At 35.4% G+C, this 21,278-nt stretch overlaps 2 protein-coding genes across 2 annotated transcripts; both read right to left on the bottom strand.

Moving 5' to 3' along the window:
* Positions 1–11,502: 11,502 nt before the first annotated feature.
* LOC126788463 (sedoheptulose-1,7-bisphosphatase, chloroplastic-like) lies at positions 11,503–13,711 on the bottom strand. Its single transcript, XM_050514458.1, has 8 exons — positions 13,601–13,711; positions 13,379–13,498; positions 13,062–13,247; positions 12,851–12,932; positions 12,474–12,695; positions 12,275–12,375; positions 11,995–12,066; positions 11,503–11,784 (listed from the first exon to the last, which is right to left on the bottom strand). Exons 1-8 carry the CDS (start codon positions 13,709–13,711, stop codon positions 11,503–11,505), a joined length of 1,176 nt encoding a protein of 391 aa, XP_050370415.1.
* A 1,895-nt stretch (positions 13,712–15,606) lies between these two features.
* Positions 15,607–17,185, bottom strand: LOC126786972 (uncharacterized). Its single transcript, XM_050512923.1, has 3 exons — positions 17,053–17,185; positions 16,630–16,925; positions 15,607–16,422 (listed from the first exon to the last, which is right to left on the bottom strand). Exons 1-3 carry the CDS (start codon positions 17,183–17,185, stop codon positions 15,607–15,609), a joined length of 1,245 nt encoding a protein of 414 aa, XP_050368880.1.
* Positions 17,186–21,278: the final 4,093 nt, after the last annotated feature.

Raw genomic sequence — 21,278 nt, 5'->3', positions numbered from 1 at the left:
AACTTGGCTGGAGTTGGAAGTCGATCTTTTTAAATTACGCTGTAATAATCATACATCAATATTAATATCACGATGAACATTATAAAATCATATACCCTATGACGGATGCCAGCTACATACGTTCTATCGATTTAGAAAATATATATGTTCTCGAGCTCCCATGAAAATATATTGGTTCGACGACGTGGACTTCATGATTGGCAAAGAGAGAATTTTGCGACAGTTAAGGAGTTGAATAAAAAGAATAGAAGATAGAATTGATTAATGATGAAGATCTTTCCAGAGTACCAAGAACCATGTTAGATCAAAGCCAGAAAGGAAACTACGCGTGCCAGTTTGAAAGCACTTTGTTTCTTGCATCAGTTGCCGGTATTATATAAAACGCTGAGGCAAATTGGACCCTTTCCAAAGGGAAATTCTATGATTGTTCCGAGAATAATGTTTGGAGCTGGGGAGGTTTGGACCGATTTACTATGTGAGCTAGTGTGTACGAGTAGAATGAAAACTTAGAAATATGCATTCAAATGATTCCTGGTTCAGAGGGAAGCACATGGCTCAGAGTTTTGGATCGAGTAGTATTTAGTGTGTACGTACTACTATTGCTTGCAACTTGCACTCCACGTTCTTTCTGTTTTATCAATAATCATTGAACCCGCGCGTCTGTGATTCTGTGGAAATCAACTGAGAAAGCAAACTAGCTGCCAAGTTGTTTCACAGTTTCTGTATTCCATGGTATATATTTATGGAGAAGGTGAAAGTTATTTCATGCATAGTTCATTCCATCTGGTGAGAGGTTTCAGGCTAACTTGTTTTAGTTGTTTCTATCAAAATGAAACTCCACTGTATCCTACAATAATGCACGTTTATGATGAGACTTGATGAGATCTTGTAAACAACCCATAATAGCTATGGTTCTGAATCAGCAAATTTGTTGTTTTACATCCTTTCGAAGTTGAGCTATATCGTCTAGCTGCGACTACCAACTGAATTGGCAACTGCTGCACGTTCCTACACATGCTACTGCATAGTGGATACCTGTTTCACTTGGTGACCATTATTATGGTCGATGCAACTGCGCTTGGCCATTTATTTCAAACTTCACATGCTTGGTATATATAAATGTGCTATCTAGCTAGCTAGGAAACCCTAATTCAGACAAAACTTTACTAGGAAACCCTCAGTTAGACAAAAAATTATAAGATAGGAAACCCTCGCGCATACCTGATGCCCTAGATCTAGACAATTGTTGAAAGAATTCAAGGATCGAAGCGCTTTATACTATTGTTTTCATTCCAAATTTAAGATATGTAGTGGTTCTGCCAGGGCGTATCTATGTTGTAGGCTTTATGGTCTTAAGTCTAGACAAAAATCATGTTAATTATTTATGTACATGGGATATTTCGAGTTGATTCCTACAAGTTTAGTTGGCTCACTCTTATTTTAGATTCTTATTAATTCCCCATGTCTCTGGTTCGAATCATCCTTGAAAATATCATTTTTTTCTTCCATTCTTTCTAATTTTCTTCTCTATTTCTATCTTGTCTTCTTTTTGCTCTCACAATGTACTTCTATTTTCTACTAGTATTTCTTACATTTTGTTCTTGTTTTCTTTCCCACATTTCCTTTTATGATTTCACTTCACAAAATAGAGGGTAAAACTATTGATATGAACTTCACATACTCTTTGATAAAAAAGGAAAACAAACGCACCCCCTAAAAAAAAGGAAAATAAACACTTGGAAACAATATTGGTAAACAAAAGATCCTTTAAGAACTCTTAATTAGCCTAGAGGGAGTTCACATCCCGAATCCACCCCTGGCATAATACCTCCAATTTCTTTCTTATTCTGATTATTGACTTACCTTCTTCTTCTGTTACATGAATCATGCATTCGATGGCTAGCGCATACTTATATAAAGCCATGCCGCCCATGCGACTGAAGTCAAGCTTGTTTTTAGCTAGCTAGATAGAGATTTTGGATAATGGTTACGAAGGGGAGTCTACTCACCTAAAAGACTTGCAGTCAGTACATATACATCGTTGAAATTTAATCCCCTAAGCCTTAATAAAATAACTTCGAGACTTATCCTCGTAGAACCCTGTGTAAAGTAAGTGTGATAGGAACATTGCCTTTGCGGCGACAAGATAAGGCGCGCGACATATATACGTAAAGCAGTGGTGATTGGCGAAGGCCGGGCAAACCAGCATATGTATGGAATGCTTAGTCATCTATCTCGTACAGGGTTTAAACCTTTAGGGTCAGCAGACTAACCACAAATGGATGAGATACCGAGCAGCTTTGAATATTGTAGAACACAATTTATCTGATCAGCACTTGTGTGCTTCTGTGTGCGCGATTGATTTCGCGTCAAGCATCAGAAATGTATTACCCTTTTCCTTATATAAAATGTTAGCGTACGATATATACACGCATAAACTGAATAATACGTGATTCAATTCTGGAGGCTTTGCGTACATTTCTTGTTCAATGCGATTTTAGTAACCTAGTCGATCTAAACTAATACTCCAAATTCGTACTAATTTGCTTATTATTAATCAGGTCAACCATGAAGATCGTCTTTTGTCCCTTCCTTCCTTAGACATCAAGCTTTCTTAGTTTAAACATTTATCATTCATTTACATGCGTAGTTTATCATTAATCATAAATTCCAGGAAACTGGGCAAACCTACCATGAGAGCATTGATCCGGCCAGTTGATCATATATATATATATATAGAGCTGATCGATCTATTTTACTCTCATATAATGATTCCCAGTCCAATACGTTCACATCTTCTTAGTCGTAGTCAACAATTCAGGACTTGAACAACAGAACAAGTAGACAGTCCCAATTCAGTAAGGAACTGAGGGGCTGCTGCGATCGATGCTTTGGAAAATAAATGCCGCCTTATATATATATATATATACACACCTTATCATGAGCCTGCATAAGTAGCTATCCCTTATTATTTGACTAATCAATCATAGCGTATGAACTTAAACAAGTATATGCATATTCAATGGCGTAGCTACACACGGACTACAACCCATCTCAAATTAGCAAACAACTTGACATTCTAACTAAGTTTTAATGTAAAAAATTAAATTTTAAATAATAATCTATCTCAAATTTTCATATATAACTCATATTATTGTAATTTTTTCTTTCAACCTAACCCATCATAAAATTTTGGCTCCGAATTTGTGCATAATATATAATCATGCAATATATAAAATTACTACCATTAATTTGCCCAGAAACTGCACATGGCAGTGTGCGCACAACCTGGTTGATAGTTAATTGCTTGTGTTGTGTATGTGTGTGTGAGAGATAATATGATAGTTTGATTCCAACACTACAAGAAAAATGACTTACGACAACATCACAATAACAACATACTCTAAATATATGTTGTAGATTTCTATTTTCAACAACATATTCAAAATGCACGTTGTGGAAAATTATAAATCACAACATGTGTCATTGGCTTGTTGTTAATTCTACTATTGACAACACATTATACATATTGTTATTTGTATGTTGTTATTTGAATACATTAACAAGTAGGTTGATATGTCGTAAAATGTTTTCATAATGACAACATGCAGCACGTTGTCTATGATTTTAAAAATTGAAGATTTGGCAATACTTTTGAAGTCTGAGCCAAAATCTAAAAAAACATAAAACTAAAAAAAAAAAAAAGAAGATCGATCTTTCCATCACAAAACACTCTTTTGAGTCTAAAATCCACAAAACCATTTTCATACTTCTCTCTAATTTCATCTCTCTCACACACAAAATGCGAACTCGGTTCCTCACTCCCACCCCAATCCAAACCCTAACCTTCCTCCACCTCTCCATCCCCAACCTCCACCACTCTAACCTCTCCACCTCCGATGTCCTTCGCACCGCTGTACGCTGCGATCCCCTCATCCAGCTCTCGCTCCAGATCGAACAGTCCTGATCGCCGCCGTGCTCTCCAACTTCTTCACAGCCGTTCTCCCTCAGCACCTCGCTGTTGACGTCTCGGATTTCAACGCCGCCACGATATCGGAGGTAATTTATTGTTTTAGAGTACAAATTTGACTTTATCGGATTAGAAATCGCTTGATTATTCATAGTTCATTGAATTCTGGAGTTGAAGAAGAAGAATGTTCATTTTTTCGTCTGTTTTGATGATTTAGTATAAGCTAGAGGTGTTCTTATCTTCTAGATTATTATGTAGCAGCACTCATGTTTTTTAATCGAAATGTTTATTAGTTTAGAAATTATAGGTTAATCTATCCACGGTTTAAATCTGTGCTTACTTTGATGCTAAATTTAAAGATTATTATTACGAAATTGAGATCATATGCTAAGTGGTTGTGTTGTTATCTTCTTAAGTACTTGAATATTACTTGTTATCGGCTTGCAGATGTGGTAGTTAGCTTTGAACTCTGAGTCTCCTTTAATCTACAAAGATGTGCAAGTCAAGATTCAGAAGCTAATCTATAGTTGCGTGGAGTTGGTTGTAGCGATATGCTAGTGCAGAAGGTGAATATTATCACAAGCTGCTCATGATAATCATTATTTTGCGTATGTGTGATAATCATTGTGGCTCATGATAATGTTAAAATCTACTTTAGTTCGCTTAGGAGGGATGGTGTTATGAAGTGCTTCCGATTCATTGTTGTTCCTCATACTACATCCTCTTGTTGTGTGTCATCATATTACAAGTGCATGTTTAATATGATCAATGCCAGTCAGTTATTCAGATTGTGTACGTCTTAGCATGCATATAGTACATATGCACTGGCAATTGCGTATTCATCCATGTAGCTTGTCCTAAATGGGTTTATATGCTTATGCTCCTTCTGTTTCATTGGAACATTGCAAAGTATTAAATTGATTTTCAGTCTTGGCTCCATATACTTTACTCAAAATTCAAATTGGCTTCTACTGCAAAAATTGGTGATCTGCAACAAGCATGGCTTCTGTACTTCTTGCACATCTGCCTACCACATACTCTATCACTCTGATATAGCCTATATATCAGAGGGTAATGATTAATTAGAGTATATATATATATATATATATATATATATATATACTATAACTGTGGTCACTGCCTAGATTAAGGGTGAAGGTGAGTATATGGCTATATATACCTTGTATATGTGTCATGTATACGATAGAGTATATATATACCTGTAAGATTTGTTATGTTTTGAACTTAGACGCAATATATGTTGTCTGAGATTAACTTCAATGATATGACATTTCTTGGCAGAATAATCTGTTTGTCAATGTGGTTGCATTGATTCAATTTTGTTCCTTGCCAAAGAAAGTAGGGGATGCTTTTTACAAGCTCACTAACACCAATGCTCAAATTCAGGCCTTTTTTCCTATCTATGTTTCGTGTTATCTCTATGGACATGAGGTGCTAAAGAATGATATTCCTCCTTCATGCCTTTTGCAATTTTCTCTTTTGGAAGGTACGTTTACTTTCTCTGAGAGCACAAGGTTGTAGTTGTGGATGATGCTGAAATCATTTTAGTTCACTAAAGCTGAGTTCTTCATGCTTATTCATATCAGCATCGTTTTCAGAATATGGAGACAATTAAGTATATAACAGATCCTTTATTTAAACTAAGAGTTTTGTTTATGTCTCTGCATGAAGTCATGAACCTTGGTTATTGTAGCTACATATTCTTTATTTCAACTTAACTTCATTGTTCGTATATACATGGAACTACAAAACCTTGAACATCAGCTATAAACTTGAACATTTCCAAAACCTTTTTTGAAGGATATAAATCTCATTGAGCTTGTCAGTTTTAACAATCAATTTCAATTGATCAATTGCATTCTCCTCCTTAATTTGCATGCTCAAAAATGGGTTCAAAGTTTCAATTTGTGACTCATTACATTGCTGCATTCACTATATCTTTTTCAACAGCGCAAGAGAGAGAGAGAGAGAGAGAGAGTTGCAGCTAAGGAAAAGGCTGAAGCAAAGAAGATAATACAAGTGATGCGAGCTGAAGGAGAGGTAGAGTCCAAGTAGCAGACCTTGGCATAGCTCGCCAGCACCAAGTGTACATATGCAATTTGTATTGGAAGGGGTTAATTCAGTTTATCAATGTAGTATAAATGTTTTGTAAAGAATGATGTATATATATATATATAATACCTATGGTAATGTAATTGTGGTTTAGCCAAGTGAGTGTTTATTGAGTTTAAGCAAATAAGATCCCAGCAGTAACAATGCATTTGATAAAATAACAACATGCATATGTTGCTTAAAACGTACAAAAAATATGCAAAGTTTCTTGTTAAAAGGCACAACGGCAAACCACATGCTGTCAAAAACTTATAACGACTTGCAAAGTGCGTTGTTGAAAAGCACAACGCACATAATGCATGTTGTTGACACTTTCAACAACATGCAAAATGTATTGTTGAAAAACACCACACTCATAATGCATGTTGTTAAAAAGTTTCAACAATGAGCAGTGCGTGTTGTTAAAAAACACAATGTGCATCTTGCTTGTTGTTGAAAAATTGCGACAACAAGTGATGCGTGTTATTAAAGAATACAACAACGCGCATCAAATCTTTTTTATAACGTGCTAGTCGTGTTGTTGAAAGTTTTAGACTTTTAACGACTTTGATATCTACAACATGCGTTGAAAGTTATACGTGTTTTGTGGTGTAGTGCAAGTCCTAACCTAGCTTATTTTCTATGCCAATAACAATAAACATAATATGAATTAAGGAGTCGATCAATTGATCAAATAGTATAGAATCTGACGATCGATGAGTATATAATAGTTAAGTGATTAACCCGTGGGCTGTAATTCATCAAAGAAGTACTAGAGGGTAAGGAATTGCCATAGACTAATTTTACTCGATCCAGCTAGTTTAAATCTTTAAGTACTTCTAAATGAATACGAACTTATTTCTCAAAAAAAAAAAACGAACTTAAGCTTTTTTGTTTACTATAATCAGGGATCGGAGTTCTAAATCTTGCTTAAGCCATATAATAAGATTGAGATTTGGCAAATTAAGGACTCATAACTTTACTAGTTTACTTCTCCTCATCGAGCGATCATTTGATTCCAAAATTTGGTGAAACTGTTGACACTAAAAGACCACTTCCAGTTATAGTAGTTGAGATAATTTCAAGCATACGTCTATAGTTCAACATTCAATTTTTTTAGTCCAATAATCATATATATGATAATAGATGAACAACTACTACTATACATATATAACATATATAGTATATTTCAGTATATACATCCAGTCCATTGTCAACCTTACCCAGCGATAAGTACACACCCAAATATGGTATATAACTATATATATGCTATGATAGATCAAACGCATAGATAATATATTTATTTGCATGTATACACCATATTATACGTATGATTCTGTTTTGTAGATTGGTTAACTAGTTTTTGGTTTCTTAATTAGTAGCTGCATGCACATGCCGAACTTGGATTAATTCAAGATCATAGACCACCGTGACACCGTCTAGGTAGTAATGAGAAGCACATGGATCCGTATGTATGTTTGAACTAAGTATGATCGCAGTTTCTGCTAATTATAAGATATTCTTATTTTGGAGAAGCAAAGGTATATATAGTTGTGTTTAGTACAGCTGAGTTTATAAAAAAAGTTGACTTGTGCTGATTTTTTAGAATAAGTGGCTGATAAGTAAAATAACTAACTGTTTAGTAAATTAACTTATATAAGTGGTTGTTAGTAGCAGAAACTATGACATAGTGTTTATTAAACTCAAACTAACTTATGCTTTTAATTTGTCAAATGACCAATGACCAATTTGAGAATGTAATAATTTTGGGTCAATTTGAGTTTTGCTTGAAAAAATATGACATCCAATTATTTAAAATTATCTTAAATAAATATATTCTTATATTGATAACTTGATTTTAATTAAGATCATGTAAATACATAAATACTCATACACGTGTATCCATCAAACTTTGAGCAATCATGATTCTTAATGTATCCTATTTCTTGTGCACCATGATGATTTTGTTGTTAATTTTGTTCTTCTTGGAAAATTACAAAGGATTTACAAGCCATGTCAAATAGAAGTTAGCATGATAAAAAATGTGGAGACAAAAACCCACTCCTTTAGAGACCACCGTTAGATTACAAAGTTGAGTAGTTAGATCTAGAGCAACAACTCCTATGCTTCTTAGTTCAGACTTCAGTCATGTCTAAGCCTTACCTTCCTTTTTCAGTAGAACCTGAAATTGTACACAACACATATTAACACAAGGCAGAACACCAGCATAATCCAATATACTTAACAAGAGTTAATAACAGAAACGTAGAACACCAAAAGAAGGTGCAGCAGTGAGTACCTAACTTAAAAAATTCATCACGAGTTAACCACTTCATAGAAATTCACCAAAATTTCCAGATCATTAGTACACACATAAAATAATAACTCCACCAATTTTCAAGCAAAACAGAGTCTTATATCTTAGTCAAATTCGAATTCAAATGAGCAGAGATTAATGGATGTGGGATTGTGCTAGTGCTGGGTGGTTTGGTTCAAATGTGGGTTTTACTTTCTGCTTCTTTCGTTTGTGTGTGGGCATGGTTGTCATCATAGATTAAACAATATTTGAACTTTAACGTATGTTAAGTTTGAGATTTCTGGTTAGTAGTTTGTTAACAAAGATGAGTGGAACTACCTTGTTTTTTTTTTTGCAGAACTGAATGCAGAGTCGATAAGAAACATGCCATGAAGATGGAATTTTTTTCCAGATTTCTTCATCTGTTCGCATGCGGCATTTGATCCCTGCATATCTTCCTTCGGTCTTATCCAACTTGGCTAGTTCTAAATATATAAACAATAGTTTTTTTGGTAGAAATCATGGTATATTAACAGAAAACTTTAATATAGAGTGGAGAAGATGTTCATCAATATATAACTAATAGTAATAAGTAAACAGATTTTCGAATAACCCATATATAATGCAAAAGATTCATGAGTAGTAAACAGATTTCTCTCTGAAATAGGGGATGTAATAAGTACCCCTCATGACCACAGTACAATTACATCATAGGAAGCATATAGATTACCTCCAACTGTGCAGCTAACCCTTTATATTGTCGTTTGGAAGCCATCACTTGAAGCTGTTCAACAACAGAGACTGCTAAAGTATTGTGATGAGAATGAGTTCATCTTTACATGGCTTCCTCAGAATAATATAAAATCTCTTCTAATCTAACTAGATACGAAAAAGTAATGTCAATACACTCCAAACCGTTGCATGACTAAGCCATTGTACTGAAAAAACTCACTCAAATCACAAAAGACTGAATACATAAGCTAACCTAGTATGGCCAACCATGAAGAGCAGTAATCGTTGTGTTTATATGCTTCTTTGCAAAATCTAACTTCTTAATGTCACGACATATCTCCTGAACCATAGTCTCACTATGCTAAGCTTTTGTTTTGATCTCTCTTATCTTATACATGAGTTCCTGCCTTAGAGGATCACAAAACAAATAAAATAAACAAAGTAACAGAAACCACATAAACCAAAACAAATCAGCCTAATTTAACAAAATATGAATGCTAATGCACAAAGTCCCATTCAACACACCTCCACAGCTTGCCTTGTGGCAGTGAGATCCTCCTTGGCCTTGGTCCCTGAATTGCTCTGAAACAACACAAAACCACACAATCAATCAAAGACTACAAAAATACAAAGAACTAAGCTATTTCGGCAAAAAATTCGCAGTAGCTGAGCTGAACAAGATTGAGATGAAGATCACCTGTTGACGAACGGCGGCTAGAATTCCGGCATCGACGCGGATAATCTCACTGTGAATCTTCTGCATTAGCGGCTCGACGCTGGCGAGCGATTCTATGTTCACACACACAAAATTCAAGTATTTGAGTTCAGAACAACGTACACATCCTTCTTCTACATTGTATTGTTTAAACACTAGGCTACTAATTCGTAGAGAGAAATAGATATACAGAGAGATTGAGAGAGAGAGAGAGTGAGAGAGATGAAGAACCTGTGGGGAATATATGGTTGATGTAATCGAGAGTGGTGGACTTGTCCATGGCTGAAGCTCGAGAGGTTCCGAGTAAAAGAAGAAGAAGAATAAGGAGATCTGAGAATTGAGGAGAGTAGTTGGTTGCTCTCTCTTGCGATCTGAGGGTAGGAACCGGTATTATGAAAGATTCATTTAGCTACAGTATTTAGCGCTACAGTGCAACGCTTGCTTCTGCTTCTAAAAGGAGTTAAGGAGGTAAGGAGGAGCTTTGGCTTTTATTGAGAAAAAGCCATGACTTTTGGAAGCTAGAAGAGAAAAAAGCTAAGTTACCAAACATAATTAGTGGCTTAGCTTATAATCACAAGAGGTGATAAGTTTTACCAAACACAGCCTGCGCCTCCGTCTGTCACACAAGCACCGGCGGGCCGGTCTGCTTCTACTTTGTCGGCAACAAGTCTTTGGGCCTGTTGGGATTATCACCTTGGGTTGGCTGTTGGGCCTGCCATCTGGTGGTTTTAATGATGCAATGAGTTTAGTCAGGCTTTTTCCGAAGATGTCGTTGTCGCTTGATGTGTCGCTTCTCACCGGTTGTTCTAGACTTGTTTGTACAGTTTGCTCTTTAGCTCTGATACTATGCTTAGGTGGGACTAAGCTTGGTTGATTGAGTTTAGATAAAATTCTGTATGCATCGCTTCAGTGGGACTGAAGTGGCCCGTGTTTGGCTTTCTCCATTGTTGGTGTTGTATATTTGTGGGTTGGGTGATGGTTTCTTAGTTAATGGTTAGAAGTTGCTTCCAATTTGTGGTTAGCTTCTTGGAGTTGACGGCTATTTTGGGGGTCCTGATATGCTTTAATAGAATTGGTTAGTGTCATCTAAATAATAATAATAATGATAATGATAATAAAAACATTTTAGAAAACCGAATACTACTCGCTCATCACATGCAAGTAAATTAAGCTGACATAAATCACATAATCCACAATAATATATATTATGTTTCATAGTATATTATTGATAAATACCCTTTTATTGGATCCTTAATGGCCAATGACTTTCATAAGAAAATAACATGTTAATTTGTAGTTTGCAGATCATTTAAGAGTGGTCTTGGCACTTGCCACTTGAATATACCGTGAATCATCACGAAATACCTTAAGCTAGTTGTCAAATGTTCATATAAGAAAATAACATTATGACGAGATTGCTGAAGAGATTGTTCTAACCCAGTTATATATCTAGGCTTACTGGGCTGGTAGGATAGGCAAGAGGCCCAAACAAATATCATGGTCACAATCCTTCACCATTATTGATATATACCTCTGAATACCACAAATTCAACCTTTTGTCTCTAATTTCACTATGAATATTGAGATACGTAGCTACGTTTGCGAAAAGGAAAAATAACAAAAAATAAATTAAGCCGAGTGAAGTAATGCATTAGCCAATACATTAAGCACTATAAATTATGCAATAGCCCCAACAGGCACTGCTTCCTTGAGCCTGGATGATCCATACAGAGTTTCTTCGAATCGGATGATCTCATTTTTGGATCCGTAAGCAACTTGGGTCCGGTCATCAAGATTGACGATGACCTTGTCCAGTACAGACTTGTGGCCATCGCTGCTGTAACCTCCGGCATTCTCAATCAACAATCCTAATGGAGCTACCTCAAATAATAGTCTCAGTTTTGCCTTAGTCGTTGGGGATATCACATTTGTGAAGACACCCTTTTCTTTTACAATAATCTGCAATTTAAAGCCAGATAATATTACACATGCAGTGATGCAGATCATTTAAGGAACACGTAATTTTCATGGACTACCTATCAACCTGTACAATATTGATCAGATTTGCTCACTAAACCATTGATGACACAATATTTTTTGTTGTTGTTAAGATAGGCTACTGTTTGATAAACAACTGTTGCCGGCAACCAAAGTAAGTTGAGCAATTACCTGGTTAACGTCGGGAACCATTCCTCCGGTGTATCTCAGTGTGTACTTCTCTTTCACGTAGTAGTTTATTAGCTGTTAGATTATAACAATGTAAGAAATATAAATCTATCAGTAACGTTTTACTAGCAACAATAGATATGTTATCAAATGAGTCCGTCACACGTGACCATCATCACACAACATATGTACGTGAATCACACTAAATATCGTAGCAAGTCTCATGTATATGTTGGAGAAGTTAGTAAGACAAGTATGACAGGATCATGGTAATCGAAATGACCTTGCTGTAGTCAGGGTTGTCAAATGTGGCTCTCAAATTTCCAGGAGAGAACATCTTTCCTTCACCAATTTCTGTTGTCTCCTTGACATGTTGCCACTTTCCTGATGAACAACCGTACGTGAGTTAAAGAGTTCAGACAAAATGAGGTAATATTCACATGCATGGTGTAATATTGGTGTATGGTATGTATGAAGCAAACCTTCATCAAGAAGAAGGAACTCATGGGTGCCAGGGAAGCCTTTAATAGCAATAACATAAGTTGTTCGAGGACCGTAAATCCCCATGGCTGCAGCTACTTGGTCAGCTCCGGTAACCCCAGTTAACTTATCTCCCGGCCACACCCCAAAGATTGTTCCCACTGTGAAGTTTGTGTCGACAATACTCGACCCATCAAGCGGATCAAAAGCAACACTGAATCCACCTGTACAGATTAATCAATTGGATTACGAGATGATTAGGCAACACTAAATATTGTGTATAATGTATATATAGATATGGATTCAAATACTGAATGCTCAAATGAAATGTAGAATATATTCATCATTTTCCTCAGAACATGAGTAGTTATGTGCGAACCTTCAACTGGGCCTCCCATGTCTTGGAGCTCAGGAACTTCTTCTGAACAAGCATATTTGCAGACGTGCGAGTAAGTTAAGGCCTGGATCAGATATTGAAAATTAAGACATATCTTAGTACTCATAGTTTTTTGTGATAAAAAATGACAAGAACCAATTAGTTGGATTCTGGGGAAGTCACTTCTGCTTGATGCTGAGTTACTAATGATCACCTCAAATAGAAGCTTATCAGCAAGCATATCAACAGCAAGCTGCTCATCTCCGAAGGTATTGACACATGCAGTTCCACCACAAGAAGCTGTCCTCACTTTAAATCCAATCGTCCTTATTGCTTCTCCCATTGACAACAACAATGTAATCAATGACTTATCCGGGGTTGCCTTTGTTAGAAACTCTTCCTACAAAAGTTAATTAATGACGACACATTCATAATTAGAGAACTTTTACCACAAAAATCTTAGAACATATATAAGCCTTGCAAGACTACAATTAATTTTACTGGTTTCCGCTTTAGTGAATGATATCTTACCAAGTTATCCCCGATTTCGCATTTTGGTACAATGGAATTGTTCTTTGTCTTCAAAGCTCTGAAGGATGACTTCGGCACCAGACGTAATGATTCCCCAAATAGGGAGCTTGTTCTCAACACCTGCAGTGATTAATTCATGCACACCCAATAAGAAAATCTAGTAATTCAGATCACATTCTCCCACTGTACTCACTGTGTTAATCATATAGTACGTACCTTAGCATTGAAAGAAGGAGATATGGAAGATGGAGGCATTAACGAAGTCGAATGCAGAGATGATGAAACATTACGCGGGAAAGCTCCTCTGGCATAGCATGCAACACTGGTTTCCATTTTTGAATTTGATTGAACTTCAACTAATAATTGCAAGAGCTAGCCAATAGTTTTCCTTTCAACTCTTGGAAAGGAGTTGGGATTGTGTAGATAAGCAGCTCATGGTACTTTCCGACGTGGCAGAATTATACGTTGTTGTAAGCTGATAAATTGGCATTGGCTGATCGAAGTTAATATGCATCACTCATAAATCTATGGCTATGGTCTAAACGAATTGAAGAGATATGGTTTGAGAGTATGCGTTGAGACTCCCAGTCGGCTGGAGTTAGTATTGTGCTCAAGATATTTATACATGCATTATATATCATCCACGACCATATTATTCTTTTTTGTATAGAGAAGATAGATTTCACATCTAAGAAGTGACAAATAAAATAAAGTTTATAAGTAGGTGGATAATACCCAATTGTACCGAGACATTTTGTGATTAAAACCCAACACTTATGAGATGGCTAAGTTGTGACAGTATCGGTACAGTTAGTCAACGGGCCACGCTTGTCATTGTTTAACATATTATCAGAGCGGATCCCTCTCCAGTCACGCCTCCAATCTGTCGTGAGTCCGAGTTGGTGCCACTTTGTCATGGGCCCAAGTTGGTTTATTATCATGTCATCGGAGGGTTTCCGATTGGATGGTCACCAAGTGTCGTTGGTTAATGGACTTTGGTTTATTTCGTCCCAGTGTGTGGGATGTTAATCTGTCACATGCAGACCTAAAAAATTATATTGTACGTGAGGGGCGTGTTGGAGAGGAGAGATCCCACAGCTAAGAAGTAACAAATAAAATAAAGCTTATAAGTTTGTGAATAATACCCAATTGTACCGAGACCTTTTGTGATTAAAACCCAACACTTGTGAATTGGCTAAATTGAGACGGTATCGGTACAGTTAGTCCACGGGCTACATTTGTCAATGTTTAACACTTTTAACATTCTCATGCACTGTATACTATTTATTGAGTGGTGTCTTATTTTATGCCCGATAAGCTTACATACACTTGGCCTATTTCATTAAATATGAACAAAATACATGATTGATGAACAAGTTGATAACCCTAATATTAGATCCAACGGAATTAATTATATAATCCAGAACCTCATGATCATTTGAAAATTGCAAACGTAACTCTTAGGCACTTAGCTCTCTCTTCCCCACAACAACAAAAGGCTTGAGTGCTTCAAATGTTTACGTCCACAATTCATTCTTAGAGGTAGATACCAATCACCAATGAGATTAATGGTAGGCATGAATCCCTTCTTACCATAGTTCTACATTACCTGATCTAATACCGTAGCTGATTAATGAAAAGAAGTATTACTGTAAAACCAACAGATCTAGATAAGCTATATTTATGTTCAATAGCACAGACCAGTGACGGAACCAGGATTTAGGGTAAGGGTGAGTTTGATTTTTTTTTTTTCGTGAGCAGAGCAATAAGAAAATTTAGGACATGCACTGTCAATATATAACTGAAATCTATTAAATTTACATTATGATGAAATGAAAAACATAAGAAGAAAGAGATGTGAAAGAAAAAAATACATAATATTTGTGCAAAAAATGCATTAGACAAAAGAGTGGATGCTCTAAAAGACAAAATAGAGATCCAAAATACACATAAGGAACACATATCATCCAATTTGAGGGATTCTGGGAACAAAGTAGGAAGTAAAAGATAAAAAGCGGTAGTTATGACTCAAACTCAGGTGGTTTAGAACCTGAGAAAAAATTTCGAGGGGGCCAATTTTATTTTTTATTTTTGGTTTGAAACCTAGTCAAGCTATGAGCCTCATTCCAAAGTCATTTTCATTCATACGAAAAAACAAAGTACAACGGAGGGGACTTGACGCTTAAACTCTGTACATAAAAAATATTACAACAAATTCAATACAAAGTCTATTTAAATAGTACTCTATATTCTTTCATGGAAGTAAATTCATCTGGAATGCAATTTGAGGTAAATGTCTTAACAATTTCCCTTTCAATGTAAACAACCAAGTTATCTGCCAAAAAATCATCTTCCATTTTGTTCCTCAGCCTTGTTTTAATGATTTTCATTGTTGAAAATGCCCTTTCACCAGTAGTTGTAGATACTGGAAGAGTCAAAACAAGGCGAATTAATCTATCAAATAGATAATACTTGCTTGCCCTCTTTGTCTCATCCAACTTTCTACATAACTCTGGAATAGATGACAATGATTGTAGGACAGGATGATTGTGCACATCGATCTTAAAAGAGCTCAATTGATATCTCAAGTCAATCTTCTCTTGTTCTGTAAAATCAAATGGGTAATATTTCTCCACAAGTAAACAAATGACATCAATATTGAATGAGTTGTATGAATTTCTTGGATCCAAACCACTACTAAGAGTTAAAAGCTCCAAAGCAGATTCACCAAACCTGCAATCAAGTTCCTGTAATTGAGCATCTATTGCAGCAACAAATATATCAAAGTGAAAATGGTGCTCCAATGTAATATCTCTCTTTCGACGACGACTCTGACCTTCAAAATAAGGAGCATCCAAGTCAAGAACATCAACTTCAAATTTATTAGAGAATGAAACAACCTGGTCAAGAAAAGTGACCCAACCATCTTCTCTAAGATTTTGAATCATTTTCTTTGTATAAAAAACCAAATGCATAGCATTTGATATGTCTTGATTCTTTTGTTGCAAGGCTTGGCAACGAGCATTTGTGATACCCATAATCTCCTTTATCAAATGCATAACAAAAACAAACTCAAATGATGTGGTCATTTTGCTAGCTGCATTAGCATCTCCTCTCTGTTGATAAGTAGAGCTTTCTTTCTCAATTTTCTCAAGCACTGAAGTAGTTGGACCAAACAGCCGCACTAAGCTACAAAGAGAATGAAAATGTGAACTCTATCGAGTATCACTTGGTCTTCTTAATGTGCCAACCTGATTTGCCCCCTTTCCACTTTCAAGTTCATCAATAGATAACAAATGAGCAAGTTCATCTACTTGAGCATCTTGTAATTGATCATGGCGTTTACAAGAAGATGCAACAACATTGATAATAGAGCTCAAATGAGAGAAAAATTGATGGATATGAATTACCTCGCGAGATGCAGCAACTAGGGCCAATTGTAACCTATGAGCAAAATAATGCACATAGTACGCATATGGACAATCATTAAGAAATAAAGCTTGCAGCCGTTTCCACTTTCCACGCATATTTCTAGCTCCATCATACCCTTGTCCACAAATATTTTGTGCATCAAGTGAATGCCGAGAAAGAATGACACAAATTCCATTCTTCAGAGTTGCCGCTGAAGTGTCTTTGACATGAGAGAGATCAAAGAAGCGCTCTTCTAAAAAAACCTTCTCTATTAATAAATCTTAAAAAAAGAACCATTTGTTCTCTTTTAGACTCATCACAAGCTTCATCAACAATAATGCAGAACTTTGAATCCCCAATATCTTCACGAATCTTACTCCTCGCTTTGCTTGCCATTACTTGTAAAATTTCCTTTTGAATTGCAGGGGAGGGATGTATATTTGGCATGTGTAGGAGCATTCTCTAAAACTGTTTGTGCAACCTTTTCATTATATGTAGCCAAAATTTTAATCAGCTCAAGAAAATTACTAGGTTTTTTTACTCCAAAGTTTCATTATGGCCCCAAAAAGCACATCCTTGTATTGCTAGGTAACGAACTACATCAATAGAAGCCTTCACTCGCAGCCGATTGTTTAAAATCTGCTGATGTGTTTGTACACTAATCACTTTGTCTATATGTCATGATTGCTTTAACAAATCATCACAAGCTTGCCCAGCCATGTTATGAGGTGAGCAATGATCCTCCCCAATATGATTTAAAATGCACATTTTTTCCCATCATTCACCTTCTTCCAATTTTTAAATCCTTTCACACTAAATACATCCCAACCAGGGTGTTGACTTGGCTTCATTGTGAACAAATAACAAGGTAAACAATATGATGCATCATTAGAGGGAGAATATTTAAGCCATGAAGAAAATTGTGTGTACCATGATGCTCGAAATCGCCGAGCTTGTTTCTTTTCTGACTTTGGAAAAAATTCCAGGTGAATTTGATAAGTCCAAATTTCAAATAAGCACGTCTAATCTCATCGCGCTTGTTGATTGGATAGTCCCACATTTTTGGACATTTACCAGGATCTCTTTCAATATTAGCGACATCAACTTCATCAGCATTGAGTTCAGGCTGTTCAGCATTCAAATTTAAGTTATGTAACTCTGGTGCTACATGTTCTTCTAGATCACTTCTGGTTCAGATAAACTTGATGGAGCAGCACCACCTCCCAATTCTAAAGGAGACTCTGCTTGTTTTTTTTTTTTTTGAAAAATGAATCAATTGTTATTGTCATCAACTTTCTCATTCTGATGAACTGATGAACATACATTCATAATAGAAATACCAAACTATCAGAATATAATACAATACCGTGAATAAAAATGAAAAGAGTAAAAGACCATCATTAATTTCATTATCCATGTCAAAACTATTGGTGATCGATAAGGAGAAGAAACTATGCTCAAACAAATGAAGGTCAAAAACTGAAGTTACATAAAAATCGATAGGAACTTAAAAAAGAACGGGTATATCATCATACCATTCAGAAGAGTTGTTTTCTCTCCAGTATCCTTGTATTGTCGAAGGCCCTGGAACAAACGAAACAGATAAGGCAACACAAGAACCAAAAGAATTGCAACAGAGTGACTGCCACAAACTGAATCGGCTTCAATCCATGCTATAGTGGCAATCTGCAATGCTTGCATAAGTTTTCTTAACAAAAAGGAAAAAAGTATGACCAATATCTCTATGATAAAAGACATAAGAGAGTGATTCTGAAGAAGAGAAACTGCCACAAAACAACTAAACTGTTCAATTGAAAGGCGTACAATTTTAAAACATGAGTATATATACAAGATCCTCATCACTTGGCTGAATCTTTTCATGACACACATTTCTCAAAATGCAAAAGAAAGAAACTTGTTTTCTGGATCCAACTTCTGCATTAGTTCCTCTACTCATCTACCTTTTACAAAGGTATTCAGTTCAGCGTAGGATACATAGTTCCTTCTACCTACTGTCTAGATAGTCATTTTAAATCTTTTATGTATTATGAACAAAAAATCATATAATTAAACAAGTTCATTCATATGAACACGCACAGTAATTTCAGAAAAAAATCAAATCAAAAGCAAAGAGCAATGTTTCAATCACTCACTAACACAAATCACTACACAGATCTATCAATTCAAAATGCTAATTATCATTACAGGTGCATAAATCCACCACCAAATCCAGTGTTAAAAGGTAAGAAAAGCATCAAATCAGACACAGTGAAATAAAATACGAGAACGGAAATTAAAAGCAGAATTCTCAATGGTTGTAACGCCGGAAAGCATATCGGAGAGAAGAGGTGGAGATCTAGGTTTAAAGGTGGAGTACCTGCCCAGTTGGGGACTACAATAGTCTTCTTCTCTTCCTCTTTAAGAAAAAAAAAACATAAATGTTGTGTAAGGAAACAATGAATTAATTCTGACGCCGGGGGGGGGGGGGATTTAGTCTAAATGTACCATTAATTATGATATTAACACCTAATTAAGGGAACATAAAAAATTTCGTTGGAGGGGCCATGCATCCCTCTGGCCTCCAAGTGGTTCTGCCACTGAGCCCTACCAAGACTGCATATAGCTCTGCGCCTGACACAAACGATAATCATACTTTGCCGAATTATATATGTATATGATATTGAACCCATCTTTGAATTTAGATAAAAGTTATAAAAAAAATTACATACTAGTACCAAACAACATTTGAATTAACTAAAACTCATATTATATATTTCTTGTACACATTAAGACATAAGCACATGCCAAAAAAATGAGTAGACCTAAAATTGATTAAGTAATTAATGCTAAATGTCTAAACTACAATTATTTTCGCGAAAATTACCAAGCTGTCACTCATATATATAACAAGTTTTTTTTTTAGTTTTATCCGGTAAATTTAATTTTTCAACCAAACCACTGGTAATTTAGAAATGAGTCAAGATATAAAGTTATTCCTTATGTTATGAGTTTTCATTTAAATACCATATTGCATATTTTTCGAGAAACTTTCAAAATTTCAAAATTTGTTCACCAAAAACCGTAATAATAGCTAGTTTCTCATTCCCAACAGTAGCAGCTAGATTCATAATCGACAGTAACAACTAGCTAGCTTCATAATCAACAGTAGCAGGTGGCTTTCAAATTGATAGTAGCAACTAGTATCATAATGTAAGTAGTAAATAACCTCTCAGTCGACAGTAGCAACTAATTTCATAGTCGACAGTAGCACTTAGTCTCCCAGTCAACAGTAGCAGATAGCCTCACAGTCGACAGGAGCACTTTTCAAGTCGATAATAGCATGTAACTCTCAGTCAATAGTAGCACTTTTCAAGTGGGCAATAACAACTACTGAGACCCATATAGATATGACATGTGGTATTGAGAATGAATTTTGAATTCACTTAAAGACAACGACTTTTGAATTATGTTAGATGTGATGAGCTAAAGAGGGAAAAAAATCAAATATTTCATGACATGTGGCAACTTGCCATCATATTGTCCTAAATTGTAATTTTTTGTCATAATTTGTTCTATCAAATTAGGAAATGAGTTTTTTTGTAAATCAAACTGTTGTCCGGTACTTTTGAGTAGTTTATTATAAAAAATTTAGTTTCTCCCAATTTTATTTAGTAGTACTAGACAATATTTGAATTAACTAAAAACTCATTTTTCATATTTCTTATACAAATAAGGACATAAGCTCAAAACTAAAAATGAGTGGACTCAAACCTGATTAATTAATTAATGCTGAAATATCCAAACTACCACTATTTTCTCCAAATTACCAAGCTACCACTCTCATATTTAACAAGTTTCTCTTTCCTCATTTTTTTAGTTTTTTTCTGGCAATTTTAAATTTGCTAGCCAAATCGCCGGCAATTTGGAGGTGAGCCAATGTATAAAGTTGCTCCTTACGTCATGAGATTTCATTTAAGTACCATATTGCATATTTTTTAATAAACTTTGAAATTTCGAATTTTGCTCACTAAAAATCAAAGTAGCAATAAGTTTTGCAATCGACATTAGCAGTTAGATTCATATTCGACAGTAGCGGGTACTTTTCCAGTCGACAATAGCACATTTCAAGTCAGCAGTAGCAGCTAGTTTCATACTCAACAATAGCATATTGCTTAATTAGATAGTAACTGTTAGTTTCATAATCGACAGTAACATGTAGATTCTTAGTCGACATTAGCATACACACATGTAGATGTGATGTGTGGTAGTGATAATGAATTTTGAATTCTTTTAAATTTGATGGGCTAAATAGGGGCAAAAAAATAAAATATCATATGACATGTGGCAGCTTGCCATTATGTGATCCTTATTTATAATTTTTGGTCCTAATTTGTTTTATCAAATTAAAAAGTGAGTTTGTTGTAAACTAAAATGTTGTCGGGTACTTATTAGTGGTTTGTTAATATTTCAAATGAACCACTCCAGTATA

This window comes from Argentina anserina, chromosome 3, assembly GCF_933775445.1.
Source record: "Argentina anserina chromosome 3, drPotAnse1.1, whole genome shotgun sequence".
In the NCBI taxonomy this organism is placed as follows: Eukaryota; Viridiplantae; Streptophyta; class Magnoliopsida; order Rosales; family Rosaceae; genus Argentina; species Argentina anserina.
This window is presented reverse-complemented; position numbering and strand designations above follow the sequence as displayed.

Excerpts from the sequence above, each read along its gene's own strand:
- LOC126786972 (XM_050512923.1), bottom strand. The coding sequence starts at position 17,185 with ATGGCAAGCAAAGCGAGGAGTAAGATTCGTGAAGATATTGGGGATTCA. Across the intron at positions 16,926-17,052 it reads AAGATTTATTAATAGAGAAG|GGTATGATGGAGCTAGAAAT; the intron begins GTTTTTTTAGAA and ends TTTGTGGACAAG. Across the intron at positions 16,423-16,629 it reads GTGGAAAGGGGGCAAATCAG|GAGATTATGGGTATCACAAA; the intron begins GTTGGCACATTA and ends CATTTGATAAAG.
- LOC126788463 (XM_050514458.1), bottom strand. The coding sequence starts at position 13,711 with ATGGAAACCAGTGTTGCATGCTATGCCAGAGGAGCTTTCCCGCGTAAT. Across the intron at positions 13,499-13,600 it reads CCATATCTCCTTCTTTCAAT|GTGTTGAGAACAAGCTCCCT; the intron begins GCTAAGGTACGT and ends TAATCACTGCAG. Across the intron at positions 12,376-12,473 it reads GTTCCTTCTTCTTGATGAAG|GAAAGTGGCAACATGTCAAG; the intron begins GTTTGCTTCATA and ends GTTGTTCATCAG.